General features: G+C 42.1%; 1 protein-coding gene across 1 annotated transcript in view; it reads left to right on the forward strand.

The window, feature by feature from the left end:
• The first annotated feature begins 8,403 nt into the window (after positions 1-8,403).
• Positions 8,404-20,950, forward strand: part of LOC111953937 (aryl hydrocarbon receptor) — an 83,489-nt gene continuing 70,942 nt past the window's right edge. Inside the window, exons 1-2 of the mRNA XM_023973421.2 lie at positions 8,404-8,824; positions 15,069-15,256. Coding sequence (XP_023829189.1) covers positions 8,766-8,824; positions 15,069-15,256 — 247 coding nt within the window. The 5' untranslated portion in view covers positions 8,404-8,765. The remainder of the gene's footprint in view (positions 8,825-15,068; positions 15,257-20,950) is intronic.

Raw genomic sequence — 20,950 nt, forward strand, 5'->3', positions numbered from 1 at the left:
GGCTTCTTTGCGGCCCTTCTTGACACCAGGCGATCCTCCAAAAGTCTTTGCCTCACTGTGCGTGCAGATGCACTCACACCTGCCTGCTGCCATTCCTGAGCAAGCTCTGTACTGGTGGTGCCCCGATCCCGCAGCTGAATCAACTTTAGGAGACGATCCTGGTGCTTGCTGGACTTTCTTGGGCGCCCTGCAGCTTTCTTCACAACAATTGAACCGCTCTCCTTGAAGTTCTTGATGATCCGATACATGGTTGATTTAAGTGCAATCTTACTGGAAGCAATATCCATGCCTGTGAAGCCCTTTTTGTGTAAAGCAATGATGACGGCATGTGTTTCCTTGCAGGTAACCATGGTTGACAGAGGAAGAACAATGATTCCAAGCACCACCCTCCTTTTGAAGCTTCCAGTCTATTATTCAAACTCAATCAGCATGACAGAGTGATCTCCAGCCTTGTCCTCGTCAACACTCACACCTGTGTTAACGAGAGAATCATTGACATGATGTCAGCTGGTCCTTTTGTGGCAGGGCTGAAATGCAGTTGTCACGGCCGTCGTAAGCAGGAGACCAAGGCGCAGCGTGGTAAGCGTACATTCTTCTTTATTTAAAGAACGAACACTGAACAAAACGAACAAAATAACAAAATTAACCGTGAAGCTAATATGGATAGTGCAGACAGGCAACTAAACATAGAATGAGAACCCACAAAACCAAAAGGGAAAATGGCAACCTAAATATGATCCCCAATCAGAGACAACAATAAACAGCTGCCTCTGATTGGGAACCAATTCAGGCCACCATAGACTTACAAATACCTAGACCTACTAAACCCCTAGACTTACAAAAAAAAACTAGACAATACAAAATAAGCATACCCACCCTCATCACACCCTGACCTAACCAAAATAATAAAGAAAACAGAGATAACTAAGGTCAGGGCGTGACACCAGTGGAAATGTTTTTTGGGGATTCAGTTCATTTGCATGGCAAAMAGGGACTTTGCAATTAATTGTAATTCATCTGATCACTCTTCATAACATTCTGGAGTATATGAAAATTGCCATCATACAAACTGAGGCAGCAGACTTTGTGAAAATYTATATTTGTGTAATTCTCAAAACTTTTGGCCACGACTGTACAGCAGTAGTTATATAGGATGAGCCTCAACTAGAATACAGTATATACATAGAGTAAAAAAATATTACTATTGTTATTAAAGTGACCAGTTGTTTAATGACTATGTAAAGTACATTGGGCAGCAGTCTCTAAGGTTCAGGGTAGAGTACCGGGTGGTAGCCGGCTCGTAACTGTGACTAAAGTTCAAGGCAGGGTACTGGGTGGAGGCCGGCTAGTGGTGACTGTTTAAAAGTCTGATGGCCTGGAGATAAGGTGAGTCTACTGCCCAATTTGCACTTCATCAGGTAACCAAAAATTTGCGGTAATGTTTTTCAATCTGAAAAGCATGATTACACACATGCGTTATGTTATGATACATAGTATCACTAGGAATTCCGTGGTTGCCAAAGCACCGCGATGGCAGCCTTGGATGATTACTCATGTACATTTACTAGTTATTCACTGTTTAAGTGTTTTTTTTTTATGTCAACAATTGTTCGATTTAGGAAGCTGATTAAGAGTAGGTTACTTTGATCTAGACAATCTGAGAATATATCAGTCTGATTCGAATTCGCTCAACAATGYCAACCTGCACCTAAGTGATTATAACATGCGTGGGAGTCTATGGGGTGGCCCATGGAAGAGCCTGAAAGTGCTGCAGCCTTATATCAGTGACCAATGGGGCTTTGTCAGACCTAAGCCTCCCAATCCCCCTTCTCAACTCAAAGCACATGTGGAGCTAGCCTCATTCAGTGTGCAGCTCCACTCATCATTAACATGTTTATTTTCTCACACTTGTAGAAAATTGAGCATTAGAAGTGGTGTGACCCGGTGGGAGAAGGCTAGCCTGGGTGTCAGCAGTCAGACCTGTTAGCTACACTCAAACCCAAACTATAAGGTACCCAAACTTCAGTGTTGTAAAGTACTTAAGTAAAAATACTTTAAAGTACTTCTTAAGTAATGTTTTGGGGTATCTGTACTTTACCGTTTTTAATCTTTACCAACTTTTACTTTTACTTCACTACATTCCTAAAGAAAATAATGTACTTTTTACTCCATGCATTTCCCTGACACCCAAAAAGTACTCATTACATTTTGACAGGAAAATGGTCCAATTCACACTCTTATCAAGAGAACATCCCTGGTCATCCCTACTGCCTCTGATCTGGCAGATTCACTAAGCACAATTTTTTTTGTAAATTAGTTTGAGTGTGCCCCTGGCTATTTGTCAATAAAAATATTTAATCYTGCCGTCTGGTTTGCTTAATAAGGAATATTAAAGAACTTGTACTTTTACTTTACTTTTGATACTTAAGTACATTTTAGAAATTCCATTTACTTTGATACTTAAGTATATTTAAAACCAAATACTTTTACACTTTTACTCAAATAGTATTTTACTGGGTGACTTTCACTTTTACTCAAGTCATTTTCTATTAAGGTACTGTTTCTTTACTTTTACTCAAGTATGACAATCAAGTASTTTTTCACTTGATTCACAAAACTTACCCCTGCCCTTATACCTGTGGGGTACAGACTGGAGTTTACAATTTAGTTGGCCCGCCATTTCCCAGTAGGTTGGACAGCAGAGATATCCCTTAGATCCCAAACCAACTCCTATCTCCTACCTCCTTGGCACTTGTAGAGATCTGAGATGACTGGCTCCCTGCCCACTTCTACCGTCAGGAGACCCAGTGTGTGCGCCCATCATCTACTCACAGGAGAGAAACGTACGTTAAAGCCCTTCCATCTACACCGTAGAGGACAAATAACACACCCGAGCCTGACTATTCAAAACATGTCAGCTAGGTAGGCACTTAGGAGTACTCTACCTCACACACTGTTTAAATAAATGGTGGTCTTCAGTTTCTGTTGAAAGTATAGAGGCGAGGCTAAAGTGAAGGCTGACTTCGGTGTTTGATACAAYCAAATCGTTTCCTGAGTAGGAATGAAGACTACAGTCCTAAAGCCAACTCAGTGCTCTGCGTGACAGTGAGCATAACTCACTACCCTCGCCTCCTTTAAAAAGTTCACAGCTAATAATCCCTCATCATAAAAAAACAAGATGAYAAATGGTACCAATTTGTCTTCCAAAAGGCCAACCTAACGCCCACAAGGGTTAAGTCCCTTCCAATAAACCCAGTTGTGATTCATTGGGCTGGAGAGAGAAAGAGTTAGAGCTGCCATGGAAAAAGCCATGACCAGACGGTAAGGTAAAGTTTATACAATGACCCGACCGACCAACTCTTCCCCACCCTCCACCTTGTTTTGCACACACACACTATGTCGACTATGCCAACATCTGTCCGCAATCACAGGTCTCTCAAATCAAATTCAAATTCAGGATGACTATATGACTGAAAGTGTGTGTTTGTGTATGTGCGCGTGTGTGTGTGTGTGTGTGTGTGTGTGTGCGTGTGCGTAGTGCGTGTGCGTGTGCGTGTTGCGGTGTGTGGTGTGTGTGTGTGTGTGTGTGTGTGTGTGTGTGTGTGTGTGTGTGTGCGTGTGTGTGTTGGTCCAGGGTCCAGGCCTGGACTGAGTTTGAAGAATGAGTCTCTATCAGGTTTGATACTTTAAGGTGGAGATAGTGTGTCATTTTCATCATGTTTCATACATCTATACAAGACTGAGAGGAACATTGAGAGGAACATTGCAAGGTCCACCACCGGGCTGAGTACAGAGAGAGTGCAATACTTTATGATTTACAGCACTAGAATGACGACAGATATCCTCGAAGCATATACTCATAATATATTCAATATTATGTACAATGATACATTACTGTACCCATAAATATAACGATGAGAGCGCAGAGAGATGAAAGAACTTCACTGGGGAGAAGACTTGTATTTCCTTGTACACTCTTTATTTTCTTCTTCCACAGGTCAAGTGCTTGGCTAGATATGGCTACTCGGATCTGAGTAAAGGGTAAGAGCCACTTCTGGATTTAACAATGGATTTAATCCCTTCCTTTCTCTGTGAACCAGACAACCCCGGACTTCCCCTCTCTGCTTCAAAGAGAGGTAAACACAAACAACTTGTAGCAAATGAAACGATGCCAAATCGCAACCTTCGGCAGCCATTTTGATTGGAGGTAAGCTCCTGTAACTGTTCCCAGACCTATGTGATAGTATCAGATTTAGCTAGGTTGTTGCTGTTTTTCCACTAGTGCTGCACCCTTATAAGTACAGCACAAATTGATGGCTGGACAGGGCGGCCATCCAACAGCTTGAGTTTTGAACTTCGAGCCAGTTCAGTCTTTTGAAGATCCAGTGCTTTATTCCGTGTTTTCGTCAAATGAAGGGCAAGAGCAGAGAGAGACATTATGCTCAATTCAAAACAGCATCATCCACGCCAACTCGTCCGACTAGACTCCAACACTGTCAGACGGCATCAGTATCAGGAAAACAGCAATGCTGTGAACATGAATAACCATGGTCAGTGGTTTTCAGATATACATATAAATGGATTGTGTAGAATGGTCATAGCGCCAAATTCCTCMGCCTCTGTTCTTGTAAATTGCTGACCTATCCTACAAGGGTTCTGGTTTTCACCTCTAGGGGCAGAATTCCTTGCTCTAATAAGAATGTAATATCAGTCAATAACTGCAGCGTGAGCAGAGGGAACCAGGGTGGTAGCTATTACTTGAGGGTAGAYACCAGGCAGCGAAGGTACATTTTCCACCCACTTCATGCCTCAAACCTATTAAATCTGAGTATTGTACTGGATACAATCAGCAAATTTGTTTACATTTCCCATTGTGCAACCTAAACTGTCCTTGGTTACGAAACTCACAAACAAGTATATCTTAGTCTCTTCATGCCAACAAATACTTTGAGAAGGCAGATGACATATAAATGGCATTTTCGTTTGTTTTTCCTTAAAAGCACATCAGTTTTCTGAAGCGCTATATCATGGATTCAGGTACAGAAAGATGTGATAATTGAGAAGAATGCAAAATGACACAGCGCTCATTTCACTTTATGAAGCTGGTTATAGAACTAAATGCTACCCAGTAAAAGTTCAATGGGTAACATTTAAAACTGTTTTCAACAGATTTACTAGTGTATTAAAATCATCTCTGCGTGTCTTGTTAAACACTATGGTAACAATATTTGATTTGCCATCTAGAACTGGGAACTAATCGCAGTTTCACCCTGTCCCTGCCAAACAATATAAACATCTCTGAATTGTATAACTCTAAATGTGTAATTCTTTGATTAGCTCATGTTAAGAGTGCAGTTTTGTTAATGTTGCATGTTTATTTCTTGACATGTCAGATAGAGCTAAACTGAATTCTACCTTCACAATAACCCTAGAATTTGTATCATACTACAGCTATTTTAACAGCATTTTATAAATCATATTTCAGATTGAAGTAGAATTTCAGATCTGAACTCCATCATGACAATATTGGCACCGTGCTTCAAATGAATGTCAAAACAGAGAGGGTTTTTATAAACTCCATTTGTTCTCACTACAAACAGTCGATTCTTCATTTTKATTCATACAATTTACACTCCCTCTGCAATCTACATAATTACAGTGCTACCAAGACAACTTCACTAACTACGGTCTGTGTGTCAGTTTCCTGTATGTTATCCGGACAGATTTTCTTTATTTCAAGTCAAACTTTAATTTAACTGGATGTATTTTTGACCGTAAAAGTAATTTAATGGTGCCAGATTGTGGTATATCATAAATAGCTGCTTACTTGTTACTGGTTTGTTTATAAGCACCAACAACAGTGGCTCTATGGTAACGAAATAGGTTTTCCCATGTGTTAATTTGTTCTTCGCTATGGCAGAGACTTTCCCTCCAGTGGCTATGACGGTGATTTCAAATACTTGCTTGGATAGGACACTTTAATAGGCAGCTATGCCAAATTATTTCTGGTGAGTGTTGTTAATAGGGGGAAAACAGACGCAAAAAAACAGGCACAAAATAACCAACTGGTGTTAGTTCTGGAATTGCACTCAATTTAGGCTCTATATCTCAACATACATTTATCACAATTTGTATTCAATTCAGCTTTAGTACTACAGTAATGTTGACTGATATCATGTGTTAAAAGTTTCCATTATAGTGTAAACCCCAATACATTGCTTCAGTTGACAATTGGGCAAATACTTTGTCGATATGTGGATCCACACATAAACAGTGGTTATGAAATCTGTAGGAACGCTATGTCATTGCCAGCAGCTGAATATATGAAGCCAAAATACATTGTGATTGACTGGTTAATCAACAAGAACAAGAGAACAGAGAGACCTTTCAACCCCAATCCTCCATTCAGTGTTTACTGACAGGGTGTAGGAGTAAAGGGTGACAGATTGAACAATAATTGAACTCCTACTTTTTCAAAGAAGTTAACTTGCGACCATGGCCTGTTGTCGTATGGGGACCTACTTTGTGGAGTGTTGAGTAAGTTGATTTTACAGATTGCATATCACCCCTCTTTGCCAGCCAAGTCAAAGCTGTCAGCTATTCTGTGGTGTGCTTTACTGTCCTTTCTGTGACTGTTTGTTTTTACTGACACTGTTTCAGTATGTGTGCTGCGGATAGTTCATGCTCCGTGGTCAATGTGGTCGGTCAGAGGTTGTGTGTGCCTTTCCACTCCCTGTCAGACAGCAACACCTGGGCGACCCAACCAAACCAATCACAGTCTGGGGTGTCTACATCACTGCAGCCTGAGTACAGAACATATCAACGTATTAGCAAACATTGGCCTCCCTGGCCCAGTCCACATGATTGGTAGTAACAAAGTCATGATACAGTGAGGCTCTATTTTATTCTATCCTATTCTATTAGTTTCTATTCCATGTGATTATAATCCTGTCCATTGTGTCCCCTTGAAGTTGTTGAATCTTTACCAGTAAGTCCCTATTGGCAGTGTTAATCATTCACTTCAGTTTCCTTCAGAATTTAATTATCCAATATTATCATGTGCTGGAAATACTGTCTTACTACTAGGATCCATTGGCCAAGCTAAGCCATCGCAGAGAAAGAGGAGATGGAATAAAACAAGGCCTTGTACAGTAACTGTCCATATTTTGCAAGTGTATTTAATGGATTGTGGTTTGGGGAATTTCAAAAGCCCATGGACATAACAGCATTTCTTTGTTGAAATCAACAAAAAAACTCTTCAAGACAACCCTAGGCAACCATTACCACATTCATCATTGAACCAGCAGCAATAAGTCATCTTTATGGGAAGAGTGTCTGAAAAGTTCCCAGCATCATTGAACCATGCGCAACCACATGGTAACAGGGTTATGGTAGAGCCCCGCAGCCCGGGAATACCTGGCTATCTATTATATACTATTGCATGGGAGAAAGTGGCTTTGGAAATGTTTGGTTGCCAAAGTGCATGCACTAACATAAAATTATCTGAAATTGTGTATATTAAAAATGTTTTCATCTAGCATAAGGTTAGAGGCCCAGGACAATAGCCAGTATTTAAATTGAAATTAGTTATTGCACATAGCTCTGAGGGCGTTCTCCATGATATCAAAGGTTGCAAACGATTATGTAAGTACAATATGTACAGTTTGTCCTCGTTGTATATATCATAAACAACTCCACTTTTAAAGGGGCAGTCTGCAAGTTTTTAAATGTAAATTAATGATACTGTATATATACCCATTGATTCTTGAATAATGTAACCTCTTGAGCTTAGTTCAACTGTCGTACTCCATCAGACCCAAAATTATAAGCTTGTTTTACTCTTTTGTTTGTTAACAATGTAATTAGAAACGAGTACCGTATAACCTCAAAACATGGTTACAACTATCATTTTGATATCATGGATACTCAGTCCTTCCGTCCATAGCTCTGTGCCTCTGTCTATGAATTTCAGAGTGGATACATTTCTCCAGACTCATCCCTCAGATGTTTACCAAAACAGTGGCGGGGTCGACCTCTTCATTATTGTTAGAAATGCAGATTGCCCCTTTAAAGGTATATCTCTCAATTCAATTCAAGGGGCTTTATTGGCATGGGCAACATATGTTAACACTGCCAAATCAAGTGAAGTAGATAATAAATAAAAGAGAAATAAACAATATAAATGAACAGTAGACATTACACTCACCAAAGTCTCTCTCTCTCTTTCTCTCTCTCTCTCTCTCTCTCTCTCTCTGTGTGTGTTATATTTCCTGAAAGCTCTTTGCACCAATAGCGAGCAGCCCCACTGTACCTGGTGCGCGAGCTACAGTGAACCAGCGCTCTGGATTGGTTCGAGTAGCAGAAAACGCAGCCTTTACGTTCGCCCAACTGGAGGAGTGTACAGTATGTTAATGTATTAGGAATGACAGCATTAAAAAAAAAGAAAAAAAAGGAAGGAGTCAAATGTGTTCGGTTCACGCACGACATTTCTAGCTGCTGTGCAGTTTGAAAAGTTTGTTTAAACTTTTACAATCAAAAGGCTATTTTGGATTTATCGGTCTGGTCTACGAAGAGGAATAGTTTCTGCGCATATTTGGAGCTTCGACGTATGAGACGTTCTGTACATTGGCGGACTCCTTGTGGATATTTACATGATACAGAGCTTTATCTAGTCGTGTGTCTTCGAAAACTATCTGCAAGAATAAGAGGGAAACGTATTGGATAGTCTTATTCTATAGACTTTCTTAGTGAGATAGATATACATCATGTTGGGGAGTACGGCGCAGTACGCCGCTAAGAAACGGAAGAAGCCTGTTCAGAAAATGTAAGCAACTCTGAATATAATTTTCAAGTTAAAAGATACGGCTACTTTGTGTAAAAGGAATGGTTACATTGTCTTACAGGTCAACCAATGCTACTAATACAGGTTATAACGACACAAAACAATAAACCAAATGTTTAATTTCAAGGTTATTCTACTATGTGTATAGTAGACTTTGTGTAGCCTATCGTAAGGCACTTATTTTCACTATAGGCTATGGGTTCTGAGCTTCACTAAATCAAGTTACGCAAATAAGACCTTTTGTCATAATTTTATGGGTGAATGCATGACTGCATTTTTACGATACACACATTGATTGACGTGTTATGTATCAATCTATAATTGATCATATTCTCTGAATAATATGCATATTATGATACTGGTTTTGTGTTTAAGTTGGTATAGCTCAGGATATCTGCAGTGATTCTGCAGATACAACGATGCCCAGCTGATTTAGCCTACAGTCTCGTTCCAAACCATTTTCATTCGATTTGCTATCTATACAATCTCTATTTAAGTTCTCAGTATTTTCCACAGTAGCCTGCTATAAATTCTTCCTCAAGTCTTTAGGGTTACCTTAAGATTGAGTTTTGGTGTGTAGTTATGGTCTGGCATGGAAATGGTAGTATTGCATTAGTCATAATCAAGTTGAAAATTGGCTGCGCTCTCACGCAATGCTTACATGGGGGAGGGAGAGCAGGGAAAACTGGGTCGAAATTTTGTAATTTAATAGACCTGCGTTTTTTTTCCAATCATGAGGAACAAACTTTTTTGCATTCCAAAACTTTTTCCTCTGCAAATTACCATATTTCGAAGTCACACAAAGTTATACAGTTGTATTCTCTGGCAAAAAAAAAATACTTGAACAAATCGTTTTTTTTTAAATGTTTCAATATATTGCACTATTCAGAACATTTTGGTCCCAAGATTCCAGCAAAAATCTTATTGTCGTTTATCTGACTTTCATTAATCTGCATGTCCGGCCCTTATATTTACATAAAGAGTTGCGTTCATGAGACGGACCTTATTTTTTTTATTGACGTCTAAGGGTAAACTTGATAAAAAAATGAATTTATATGAAAGCTGTAAGTACATKAATTGTTTGCTCACTGGGAAATGAATATCCAACTTGTCAGTGGCAACTGTGTTGAGTTTGGAGTTTGTGTCAGCAATTCATTGACCATATTACTGTGTTATTGACACACGTCCTGGGATTTCCAACGATCTTCTATATTGAAGAACCCCTTACCTTCTAATGACTCTTACGTAGCTTGTGAGCAACATAGATAAAAAAGAAAACATGTGCGTGTTCGTGAGAGTCTTGGCGTTTCATAGAAAGCATTTAATAGTTTGTAGCTCAAACCATTCGGACTCTACAGACATTTTTGTATAAAAAAACCTGCCTTTGGGTTCCGCCCTTGTCTCACAAATACTGCCCTAGCTCAGCCACCGGTAATCAAACAGATTAATGGTTGGTATTTACGGATGCAGAAGAAATAGACGATTCCAATGGTACAAGAAGACTGTACCTCAGACGCACAATGTTCTAAAGGAGTCAGAAGTCCGAAACGCACCAGCGATACGGTGGGACTCATTGAGMTAATACGTATGAGTAATTACTTTATTATTACCTAGTTATAACCTTATGGCCCTATTCAGCAAGTAATTTACTCAATTTTGAAAAGGTATTTTCTTTCTCCAATCTCCACACTTTCTACCAGCCCTATATGTAAACATGATCTTTTCATTGCTCTCTCCCTCTATCAGATTTCCAGAAGGTTGGAACAATGGCACAGGGTAACCTGTTGGCCTTTTAAAAAGAGAAGATTGATGATATTACATTACCTACAGCAGGAGACAGTGTCTACAGTTCTAGTGTCCAATAGAGTGAGCTTTTTCTACCTCCACAATGATATCATTGTGTGGCTGCTGTGTGCAGACCAGGCTTAGTCTGCCTCTCAAATGGCACTCGATTCCGTATACAGTATAGTGCACTACTTTTGACCAGGGATCATAGGGCTCCCTGGTAAAATGTAGTGCACTATATATGGAATAGGATGCCATTTGGGATGCATCGCTAGTGTTTTAGTAGACATTCCTCTGAGTATGATACTCAGTCAGCCACTATCACTAGGTCACTGACTTTTAGTTGGTGATTTTCCCGCTGGGAAAAATCCCTTTCAGAACAGAAAATGCTTGACTCTTTGTGATTTCTCTGTGAATCAAATGAGAGTGATCCAAAAATTCAACAAACATTTAACTTTTTATCTAAGAGACTCACAGACAGACAGACAGACAGACAGACAGACAGACAGACAGACAGACAGACAGACAGACAGACAGACAGACAGACAGACAGACAGACAGACAGACAGACAGACAGACATGGAACCCGACAGGCAGACAGACACACACAGACAGACAGGCTAGACCCTGGCTCTCCAGTCCACACCAGACCCTCGGCCACCCCTCCACCCCTGGCTTGCCACTTGTCAGTGATGTCACATGGCTACATTAACTGTAACGGACCTCACCAGAAGCTCATTACGGTAACACTTGAGCCAGAAGTGACTCGGCTATTTTCGGCAGCAAATATGTCAATGGATTAATATGACTTTGATGGTGATGACCATGCATTCACATTCTCCCCTTTTAAAGCTTTACTTTAAGGGACCCCTATTCCCCATCCACAGGTGTGGCTACTACCTTCCCCATTACTTCACAGACAGTGTCCTGACTGTTTGGAAAGAATGTTAGACAGTATTTACCTTGTCTTTTTTTCTTCTTTACCAAAGTGTTTGGAAAGAATGCTAGACAGTTTTGATGTACTTGTTATTTTAGACATATAACCTAATCTTATTCAGGGGTTGTTGCTACACTGACTCAGACAAAGTACCTTTGTTTGGGAGTCTGGGAAAGCYGTCTTGCAATAAGATGGTAWAACTCTGCCAAGATAGYTAACACTACACATCCATTGTTTTAAGAATTGGACCTACAGTATGAGTCATGGTGAGAGAGCCAGCGAGGTGGGCAAGACGAACGCTGRAGGTTGAGCCATCTGAGTTTAATTCCAGTCTTGTTTTGTTGTGGTGGACCAGAGACAGATAGAGTTCTACTGGAGGTTATCAGGGTGGGAATGACCTTACCAGAGCCGGGCTCAAATAGTATTTGTGCACTTTCAAATACTTTAGCTGCCCTTGGTTGAGCTTGCCTGGCGCAAAATAACCAATAGAATAGGCCCAAAAGYCAAAAAGCTGCCCATCTGGCACTCCGTGATGGCTATGTCAAATGTTGAAAGTATTTGCTGGAAAACAAATACTATTTGAATCCAGGCCTGGGCCCCGCTATTTCCAAACGTGCACAGGCCTCTCGTGTCATGTGTCGGTTACAACACTCAAAATCAGATTACCTAGAGCTGGTTCCTCTATCACTCCTCCTCTGCTCAGCCATCAGGTTGACCTTTGGAAGACTGGCCTGTTATCTATTTTGGTTCAGATCTAGGCCGACTGGTTTGAACTGTTTATGGAAAGGTTGGCCATTTTAATGATGTACGCCAAAATGCTACAAGAAGCTAGCACTTATCTTATTATAAATACATAAGTATGTAAACATCACTGTGTGGCCCTTGCAGTGGTTAAGAATACACTACTGTAACATTGAACTACGTGCACCCCGTATCAAAACATGCTAATGTCACTTGGAATTTGTCATTAACTTGTGATATCACCTGTGCTACAACAATGAAGGTGCCTCCGTCTGTGTGAGGTATRCAAGATGGAATCCAAGATGGTGGACGGACAGAGATGGTCTGAATGAAGGGCCTATTGTCCCCAAGGCCAGTCTCCGGTGTCATCACTTTCCCTTGTTTTCTGGGKATGTATAATTTGGTTCCAAACCTCTGGCTTGAGTTACTGTTAAAATCCCTTCGGGTAAGCCCTTGCTGGTGAAAATACAGTGTTGGGTTACAACAGACCTCCATTTGACAACAATGGCTTGGTTTCTCAAGACAAGGTTCTCCCAAACATTGAACCAGGAAATTCAGAAGTGGGAGAACTTGTTGGTTTTAATGATTGGTAAGAGTAGACAATGACACACTATGTTAACAACATTATAAGGTTTAGGGTTTGACATGTCATCTATGTCTATGACAATTCATTTCTAATACATTTTTCAGTTTTTCTTCTATGTCTGAAAGTTCATTTCCAATAACATTTTTCACATCGTTTTTTGGGGGGAATAGATGATTGTGATGTACAGTATATTTGACACACAAAGCTAATATTGCCTTGCTTATCAAATGCCTAAAACAACTCTGACCAGCCTAATATAAGCTCTTGGACTTAAGGCCTTTTGTAGTTAGTTGAACATTATAATGGATTAATTATGCTATTTGACAGTTTACAAAGAGAGTTAAGTACATTTCTAGGAATATGCCAGAGAGAGTGCAGTAGCTGTGACCCAAAGGTGCTTGGTGAGACTTACTCTAAGACAAAATACCTGGTACACAGAGGCCTGTATTTGTGAGGAATCAGGATGACCTGGTTCTTTACTTGAGGTTGAGAATCACATCTGCTTCAGCTACTCTTCAACTATCAAAGGGGATCGAGTCTCTGTATGTATCTGAAATGACAGCGTATTCCCTATAGTTCACTACTTTTGATGCTATAGGCCCGGGGGGGTGTCATACAAAGGTTCCACGCAGGCTGCATTCGATCTTCACCGAGGTCCGGAGGGCCGCAGTTAAAATTGAGCTTGCCGTCAAAATTTGCAAAAAACTTGTCCTCTACCTATCGCTTTCGGAATGTTCAATGCTTATTGACTGTCAAGCTTTCATTTCGATGACTGTTAGCTAGCTGGACAGAGTGAAGAGACTATTCTGTGTGTACTGAGCAAAAATGTTTCATGAGCTGAAATAAAAGATCCCAGAAATTGTCCATATGCACAAAATGTTTTTTTCTCTCAAGTTCTGTGCACAAATTTGTTTGTATTTGTACTGTTGGTGAGGATTTCTCCTTTGCCAAAATAATCCATTCACCTGACAAGTGTGGCATATCAAGAAGCTGATTAAACAGCATGATCATTACACAGGTGCACCTTGTGCTGGGGGACAATAAAAGGCCACTTAAATGTGCAATTTTGGCGCACAACACAATGCCACAGATGTCTCAAGTTTTGAGGGGACGTGCAATTGGCATGCTGACTGCAGGAATGTCCACCTGAGCTGTTAACAGAGAATTTAATGTTAATTTCCCTACCATAAATCGCCTACGTAAWTTTTTTTGGGGGGGGGCAGTATGTCCAACCGGCCTTACAACCGCAGACCACGTGTAACAACGCCAACCCCGGACCTCCACATCCGGCTTCTTCACCTGCGGGATCGTCCGAGACCAGCCACTCGGACAGCTGATAAAACTGAGGAGTATTTCTGTCAGTAATAAAGCCCTTTTGTGGGAGAAAAAAACTAATTCTGATTGGCTGCGCTCCTGCCCAGTCATGTGAAATCCATAGTTTAGGGCCTAATTCATTTATTTAAATTGACTGATTTCCTTATATGAACTGAAACTCAGTAAAATCGTCGAAGTTGTTGCATGTTGCGTTTATATTTTTGTTCAGTAAATATATTTATTTACTCAAACCGCCCGCTGGCCTTGAGTTTGACAGGTGCTATAGGGAATAGGGTGCCATTTTGTACATTTGTAAACTTGAGACATCTCTGTAAAAGACAATTGTTCTGGGAGGTTTTTGGGTCTGGATCACATTTCCTGAAGTGGCCCTAGGTATGTTTTTCAACAGCCTTAGAGTCTTCTTTAGTGCCAGAATTCACTTCAACAGAAACCCAACAGTGGACAGGGGAATACCTTAACACGAATAGCACACGGCTAAAATCATAGAGTAGATCCAACTTCATTAAGGACTAAATTGATCAGGCATTTTCACATTACAATAAAAGGAAATCAGATTCCGTGAAAGATATGCACTACTATTCCATTCTCTTCTTTACCAAAATATTTCTTACAAGGTGGTTTCATCATCACCAGAGAAACCAGGCTGTTTAGCAGAGACCGGGGCTGCTTGTCACACTTTCTACTTTTGTGTTTAGTTCTCAGCACCAGTATATCTTAGAAGACTCTTTTCAACAATAATAGAAAGACCAAGTTCTTGGGTTGAAACGGGGACCATAAAAAAAKCCTGCATCAWTTTCAAACCCCCATCATCGYACSSTAACMTATTTTTCTCTCTTTTTCAGTCCTAAACCCCCTCCTACAGATGGCATCAAGTCGAACCCGTCAAAGCGCCACAGGGATCGGCTGAACGGAGAGCTGGACAAGTTGACCGGGCTGTTGCCGTTCTCAGAGGATGTACGTGCGAGGCTGGACAAGCTGTCTGTGCTTCGGCTCAGTGTGGGATACCTCAAGGTCAAGAGCTTCTTCAGTGGTGGGTGGCACATACTCTGACTCATAGATAACCAACACTTTAGCTGCCTCATAGGCCACATTGTAGCGAACTCTTACGACAGAGGTGAAGACTGTTGGATTGAGATCTTGTAGAGGCTTCTTTTTTCTCCCTTCGTTTCGCCTCGCTTCTCAACTCTGACTGCTAGTCTCTGCTCTCTCGCTTCTCTCTCTCTCTCTCTCTCTCTCTCTCTCTCTCTCTCTCTCTCTCTCTCTCTCTCTCTCTCTCTCTCTCTCTCTCTCTCTCTCTGCTCGCGTTCTCTCTCTCTCTCTCTCTCTCTCTCTGTCTCCTCCCTCTCTCTCTCTCTCTCTCTCTCTCTCTCTCTCTCTCTCTCTCTCTCTCTCTCTCTCTCTCTCTCTCTCTCTCTCTCTCTCTCTCTCTCTCTCTCTCTCTCTCTCTCTCTCTCTCTCTCTCTCTCTCTCTCTCTCTCTCTCTACTCGCTCTCTCTCTCTTCTCTCTCTGTCTCTTTCTCTCTCTCTCTCTCTCTCTCTCTCTATTTCTCTCTCTCTCTCTATTTCTCTCAGGAAACGGTTTATATCTGTGTTGCCGTGTTAATTGCACTTTGAGTCTCTGAGGCCGATTGTTGAGTAGAGGGCAGACAGAAATATGGTACCTCAGAGTGTCACATGGCCAGACGCAAGCTTCCTTTTCCTGTCGAGCAGCAACACATGTTCTAAATATCATCACACACACACCCCCGTCCCCCCACCGCCCGGCCCCTCTTAACTCCCAAAACAGCAGAGGATGTTCTTGTGGTCGGAGATGTTAGCTAGCACTGCACATGTACGCACGCACATACACACCAGAAGGATTGACTGTCCTTGCTAGTTTCTGCCACACATAACTTTTCCTCAAATAGTTCCTGCCCTGTCCAAAATAGCATCAATTAGAAGAAGACTGCAGCCTCGTTGCAAGCCAGGCCATGACGAGAGCTAACAGACACTCCGACAATTTTTTTTGTTGTTGGTCTGGGCATCCACCGACATAGCAGTTAGCTATACACACTCTGCATCAACAACAAAGGCAAATCAGACAAGGCCCTTTGCATATTGTATGTTTTGGACCTAACTTCCTTGGCAACCAAAGATGTTAATTGTAACGAATGGAGACATGCGTTTATTGCGTTACTAAGTAAACGTTGCCAGGGCGATGGCCATACACAGTGCGAGTAGACATGAGCTGCAAGCCCCAAAGCGGTTAGGAGATCCCGTTTTGTTTCCATCCTCTTTTACACCACAACACACACAGCAGCAGCAGCAGAGCCTCTCTGCCTCACCCTCTCTCTCTTTCTCTTATGGAGCAACAGAGAGGGTCAGAAGGACAGAGAGGGTCAGAAGGACAGAGAGGGTGTGTGGAGGGAGTTGGAAATCAGGCGTTGAACTCTGACTCCACCCACACTCTACTTCCTTTGCAACCCCTTACCCTCCTTTCCTTCTTTTGTTCCCTCTCTTCCTCCTTCCTCATCGGCCTGTGTGAAGTTCAAGTTCACAAACTCCCCCTCCCCTCAAACAAACGCAACAGGATCCTAGTAGAGTGGTGTACTGTGCTTGCACGGCATGGTCCGAAAACGAATTGTCTTATACATTATATATTAGCATTTTTACATTATTAGTTGCTATTAAATAAACTAGAACTTTAGTTCAACTCTATTTAAAGTGGGCTTTGTATATTTTATGCACACATTTTCTCAGTGATGCAATTTTGGTCAACCTCAAACATGCTGTGGTGGTCAACTCCCCTTGTCCGCTTTTAATTTCATGACCACAAAACGCTTTGGTCATGCCTGAGCTATGTAGATGTATGGAGAGCTCAGAGTAGGTTGAAGTGGCTGGATGTTTGGCTCAGGAGAAAGAGACCTCTGTACTCTGAGGTCCAAGCTGGACCTGCTCTTTTATTTTTTTTATTTAACCTTTATTTAACTTGGCAAGTCAGTTAAGAACAAATTCTTATTTACAATGACGACCCACCCCTGGGGCCCCACAAGGGTGCGTTCTCAGCCCTCTCCTGTACTCCCTGTTCACCCATGACTGCGTGGCCATGCACGCCTCCAACTCAATCATCAAGTTTGCAGACGACACTACAGTGGTAGGCTTGATTACCAACAACGACGAGACGGCCTACAGGGAGGAGGTGAGGGCCCTCGGAGTGTGGTGTCAGGAAAATAACCTCACACTCAACATCAACAAAACAAAGGAGATGATCGTGGACTTCAGGAAACAGCAGAGGGAGCAACCCCCTATCCACATCGACGGGACAGTAGTGGAGAAGGTGTAAAGTTTTAAGTTCCTCGGCGTACACATCACAGACAAACTGAAATGGTCCACCCACACAGACAGCATGGTGAAGAAGGCGCAACAGCGCCTCTTCAACCTCAGGAGGCTGAAGAAATTTGGCTTGTCACCAAAAACACTCACAAACGTTTACAGATCCACAATCGAGAGCATCCTATCGGGCTGTATCACCGCCTGGTACGGCAAATGCTCCGCCCACAGCCGTAAGGCTCTCCAGAGGGTAGTGAGGTCTGCACAACGCATCACCGGTGGCAAACTACCTGCCCTCCAGGACACCTACACCACCCGATGTCACAGGAAGGCCAAAAAGATCCTCAAGGACAACTACCACTGGAGCCACTGCCTGTTCACCCCGCTATCATATAGAAGGCGAGGTCAGTACAGGTGCATCAAAMCAGGGACCGAGAGACTGAAAAACAGCTTCTATCTCAAGGCCATCAGACTGTTAAACAACCATCACTAACGTTGAGTGGCTGCTGCCAACATACAGACTCAATCTCTAGCCACTTTAATAATTAATAATTGGATGTAATAAATGTATCACTAGTCACTTAAACAATGCCACTTTATATAATGTTTACATACGCTACATTACTCATCTCATATGTATATACTGTACTCTATACCATCTACTGCATCTTGCCTATGCCGTTCGGCCATCGCTCATCTATATATTTATATGTACATATTCTTAATCATTCCTTTACACTTGTGTGCAATGTCATACTTTTTAAGCTCGCTGCTTGTGAAAGCATATTTTGATTGTTTTATAGACTTTTGTTAATCTTGACAGTTTGAAATGCTCAGGCACTTTAATTGAAGTCGCTTTACAGTTTTTTAAGGTAGTTATTGTGAAATTGTTCGATTACTTGTTAGCTATTACTGCACGGTCGGAACTAGAAGCACAAGCATTTCGCTACACTCGCATTAACATCTGCTAACCATGTGTATGTGACCAATACAATTCGATTTGATTTGATTTGGTCTCCCCATGGTGGTTATCTTTAGTGTGGGACCCCAGTTCAGAGTAAAAGTGTCACACGTGATATCGCTCAGATATCTTCTGATTGAGAATGAATCAGAATATGCATGACCTCACAAAACAGCTTGTAGTTGCAACATTATTCCCATATCAACAATATCCACGCATGGGGACGAACAGTGAATGTTAATAGATGTGTGTGGCTGAGCTCACCATGCGTTCCCTGCTGCAATATGAACACTTCTTCGTACCATGTGGTTCCTATCTCTGTGTTTGACTTGGCTGACACTGTGAAGCACGGGAGTGTCAGTGAGTGTCAGTGATAGTGTGGGAACGGAGGTTTGACACTGTACGACTCTGAACTGGGGTCAGTAAAGTCGAAAGATCACCACCGTGAATCCATGTGACTCCATGGTGAGACAAGAGACAGACTGTGTAGCAGTGGGGCCCATGCAGAGTGCAGAAACCCGGGGGAGATAAATACTGCTTGTGTGTGTGTGTGTGCGTGTGCGTGTGCGCGCGTGTGTGTGTGTCTGTCTGTGTCTGTGTGTGTGTGTGTGTGTGTGTGTGTGTGTGTGTGTCCATGTCCGTGTGTGTACTGTCAGCAGACAGGGAGAAGGCATACTGGGATCTAGTGGGCCAGTAATGCTGATCATGTTGGATCACTGGATCTATGGTTCCTGACAGTGGTGTGTGTCGATGACGAACAGCACTTCATCCAGACAATAACTCAGAGACACGGTCATGATTGTCGACCCAAAAGACACACTGAAGCACCGCTTCACCTTCATCCGTCACACACAACACACACGTCCATCTTTCCACCTCCTCCCTGTGCGTTGTCTCCCTGCCTAGCTCTGGCCTTTGTCTCTGTGAAGCCTGTTTATCATCTCTGGGATCTGAGGCTGCCTGCCTGCTGGGCGTGGAAGGGTGGAGGGGCACGTTTGGGGAGGGAAGCTCTGGAGCATTGCTGGCGCTGGCTGCACAACCACAACACGAGGGACTGCTGTCGGAGTCAGCTGTGTTTGCCTAGTGATAGATCTGACATATATATATTATTGGTAGGCCTAACCGCTGTCACATTCCAGCTCTACTTATTAGAGCAGTGTTTAAATCAAAAAACGATGAATAGGCCGTGTCCCATTATAACTGAAATATACAGTACCTGTCGTGTCCTTCATGTTCCTGTGGACCTGCAAGGTGTGCAGGTTTCTGTAGTCCTAGCATAGTACTACTAACATGTCAGATTCAACTCTTCATTATAAGTTGTATTTTAGTTGAATTTGTGTTTGTGCTGGGCTAGAACAAAAGCCTGCACACCTTGTGGGTTCCTAGGAAACAGGCTTGAAGAGCACTCCTCCATTATGTAAAGTCCTATGAAATAAAGCTGGGGCCATGCCTCCCAAATTTATCTCCGTTAGTGATGCCATTACCCCCCCCCCCCCCTTCGCTGAATCCTGTCTTGGGCCTCTGTGGTGATTTCACACACCTTCCCCCACCACCGTCCATGGCTTTCCCAGATGTTTTTCCAGCGTTGGGATTTTGCTTTGGGGAATAGGGAGGTCGGGTCGCTAGCATGCCCCAACAGAGAGAGGCTGTAAAACAGGCTAAACAAGCTACTGAGAGTCACCTTTGACCCCTCCATGCAAACCAATCTCACATTCTCCTGGGGTCATGGTAAGGTTGTACTGAGGTTGTACTGAGGTTGTACTGAGGTTGTCCTGAGGTTGAAATAAGGTTGGACTATGGCAACTATGATTCATTTCACTTCCCGTGTGACATACATTTGGTCGTATTTGTTATTATTCTGAACTGAAACCTTCTTTGAATGGATCTCTTTCAGTTACTGTTGTTTGTTACGAAGTGCTGACAGAGTGACATGGAGCAGCTTGGCACTCAGGGATGGTGTTGAGTGTTGTGGGTGTTACTGTTGGTGCGATAGATACAACACAGGGTTGGACTCAACATTAGTGCATGTGTAGGTCAAACAAAAAGTAGAGGGACAGGGCTGCCATTTTGCTGAGAAACAAATGCTCCCGCTGAGACTAAACACACCCTAAACGCTAAATCCTAAAAACCAAACAGAACAATATTGACCAATGTTGGGATAATGCAGCTTTTCCTAATCAGTGCAGAGAGAAATCATGGCACAGATTCAGTATTTACACAGTTGTGATGTCACAGGCCCGGGTTAGAGAAGTATGTGTTTACATGTTCATACACTCAAATGACTGTTATGCATGTCATCTCAACATTGACCTTGTATCCCTTTGTTGATTTTGAAGTCATCCAGTCATAAATAGCTGCCTGAAGGATGGATGCAATTTGTAAAGTGCATGATCACACACCAGATCAATTTGCATTGTTATTGGCATTCTGCTTGTCGGTCTATGTGACGCCATT

Source organism: Salvelinus sp. IW2-2015, linkage group LG27, assembly GCF_002910315.2.
Source record: "Salvelinus sp. IW2-2015 linkage group LG27, ASM291031v2, whole genome shotgun sequence".
In the NCBI taxonomy this organism is placed as follows: domain Eukaryota; kingdom Metazoa; phylum Chordata; class Actinopteri; order Salmoniformes; family Salmonidae; genus Salvelinus; species Salvelinus sp. IW2-2015.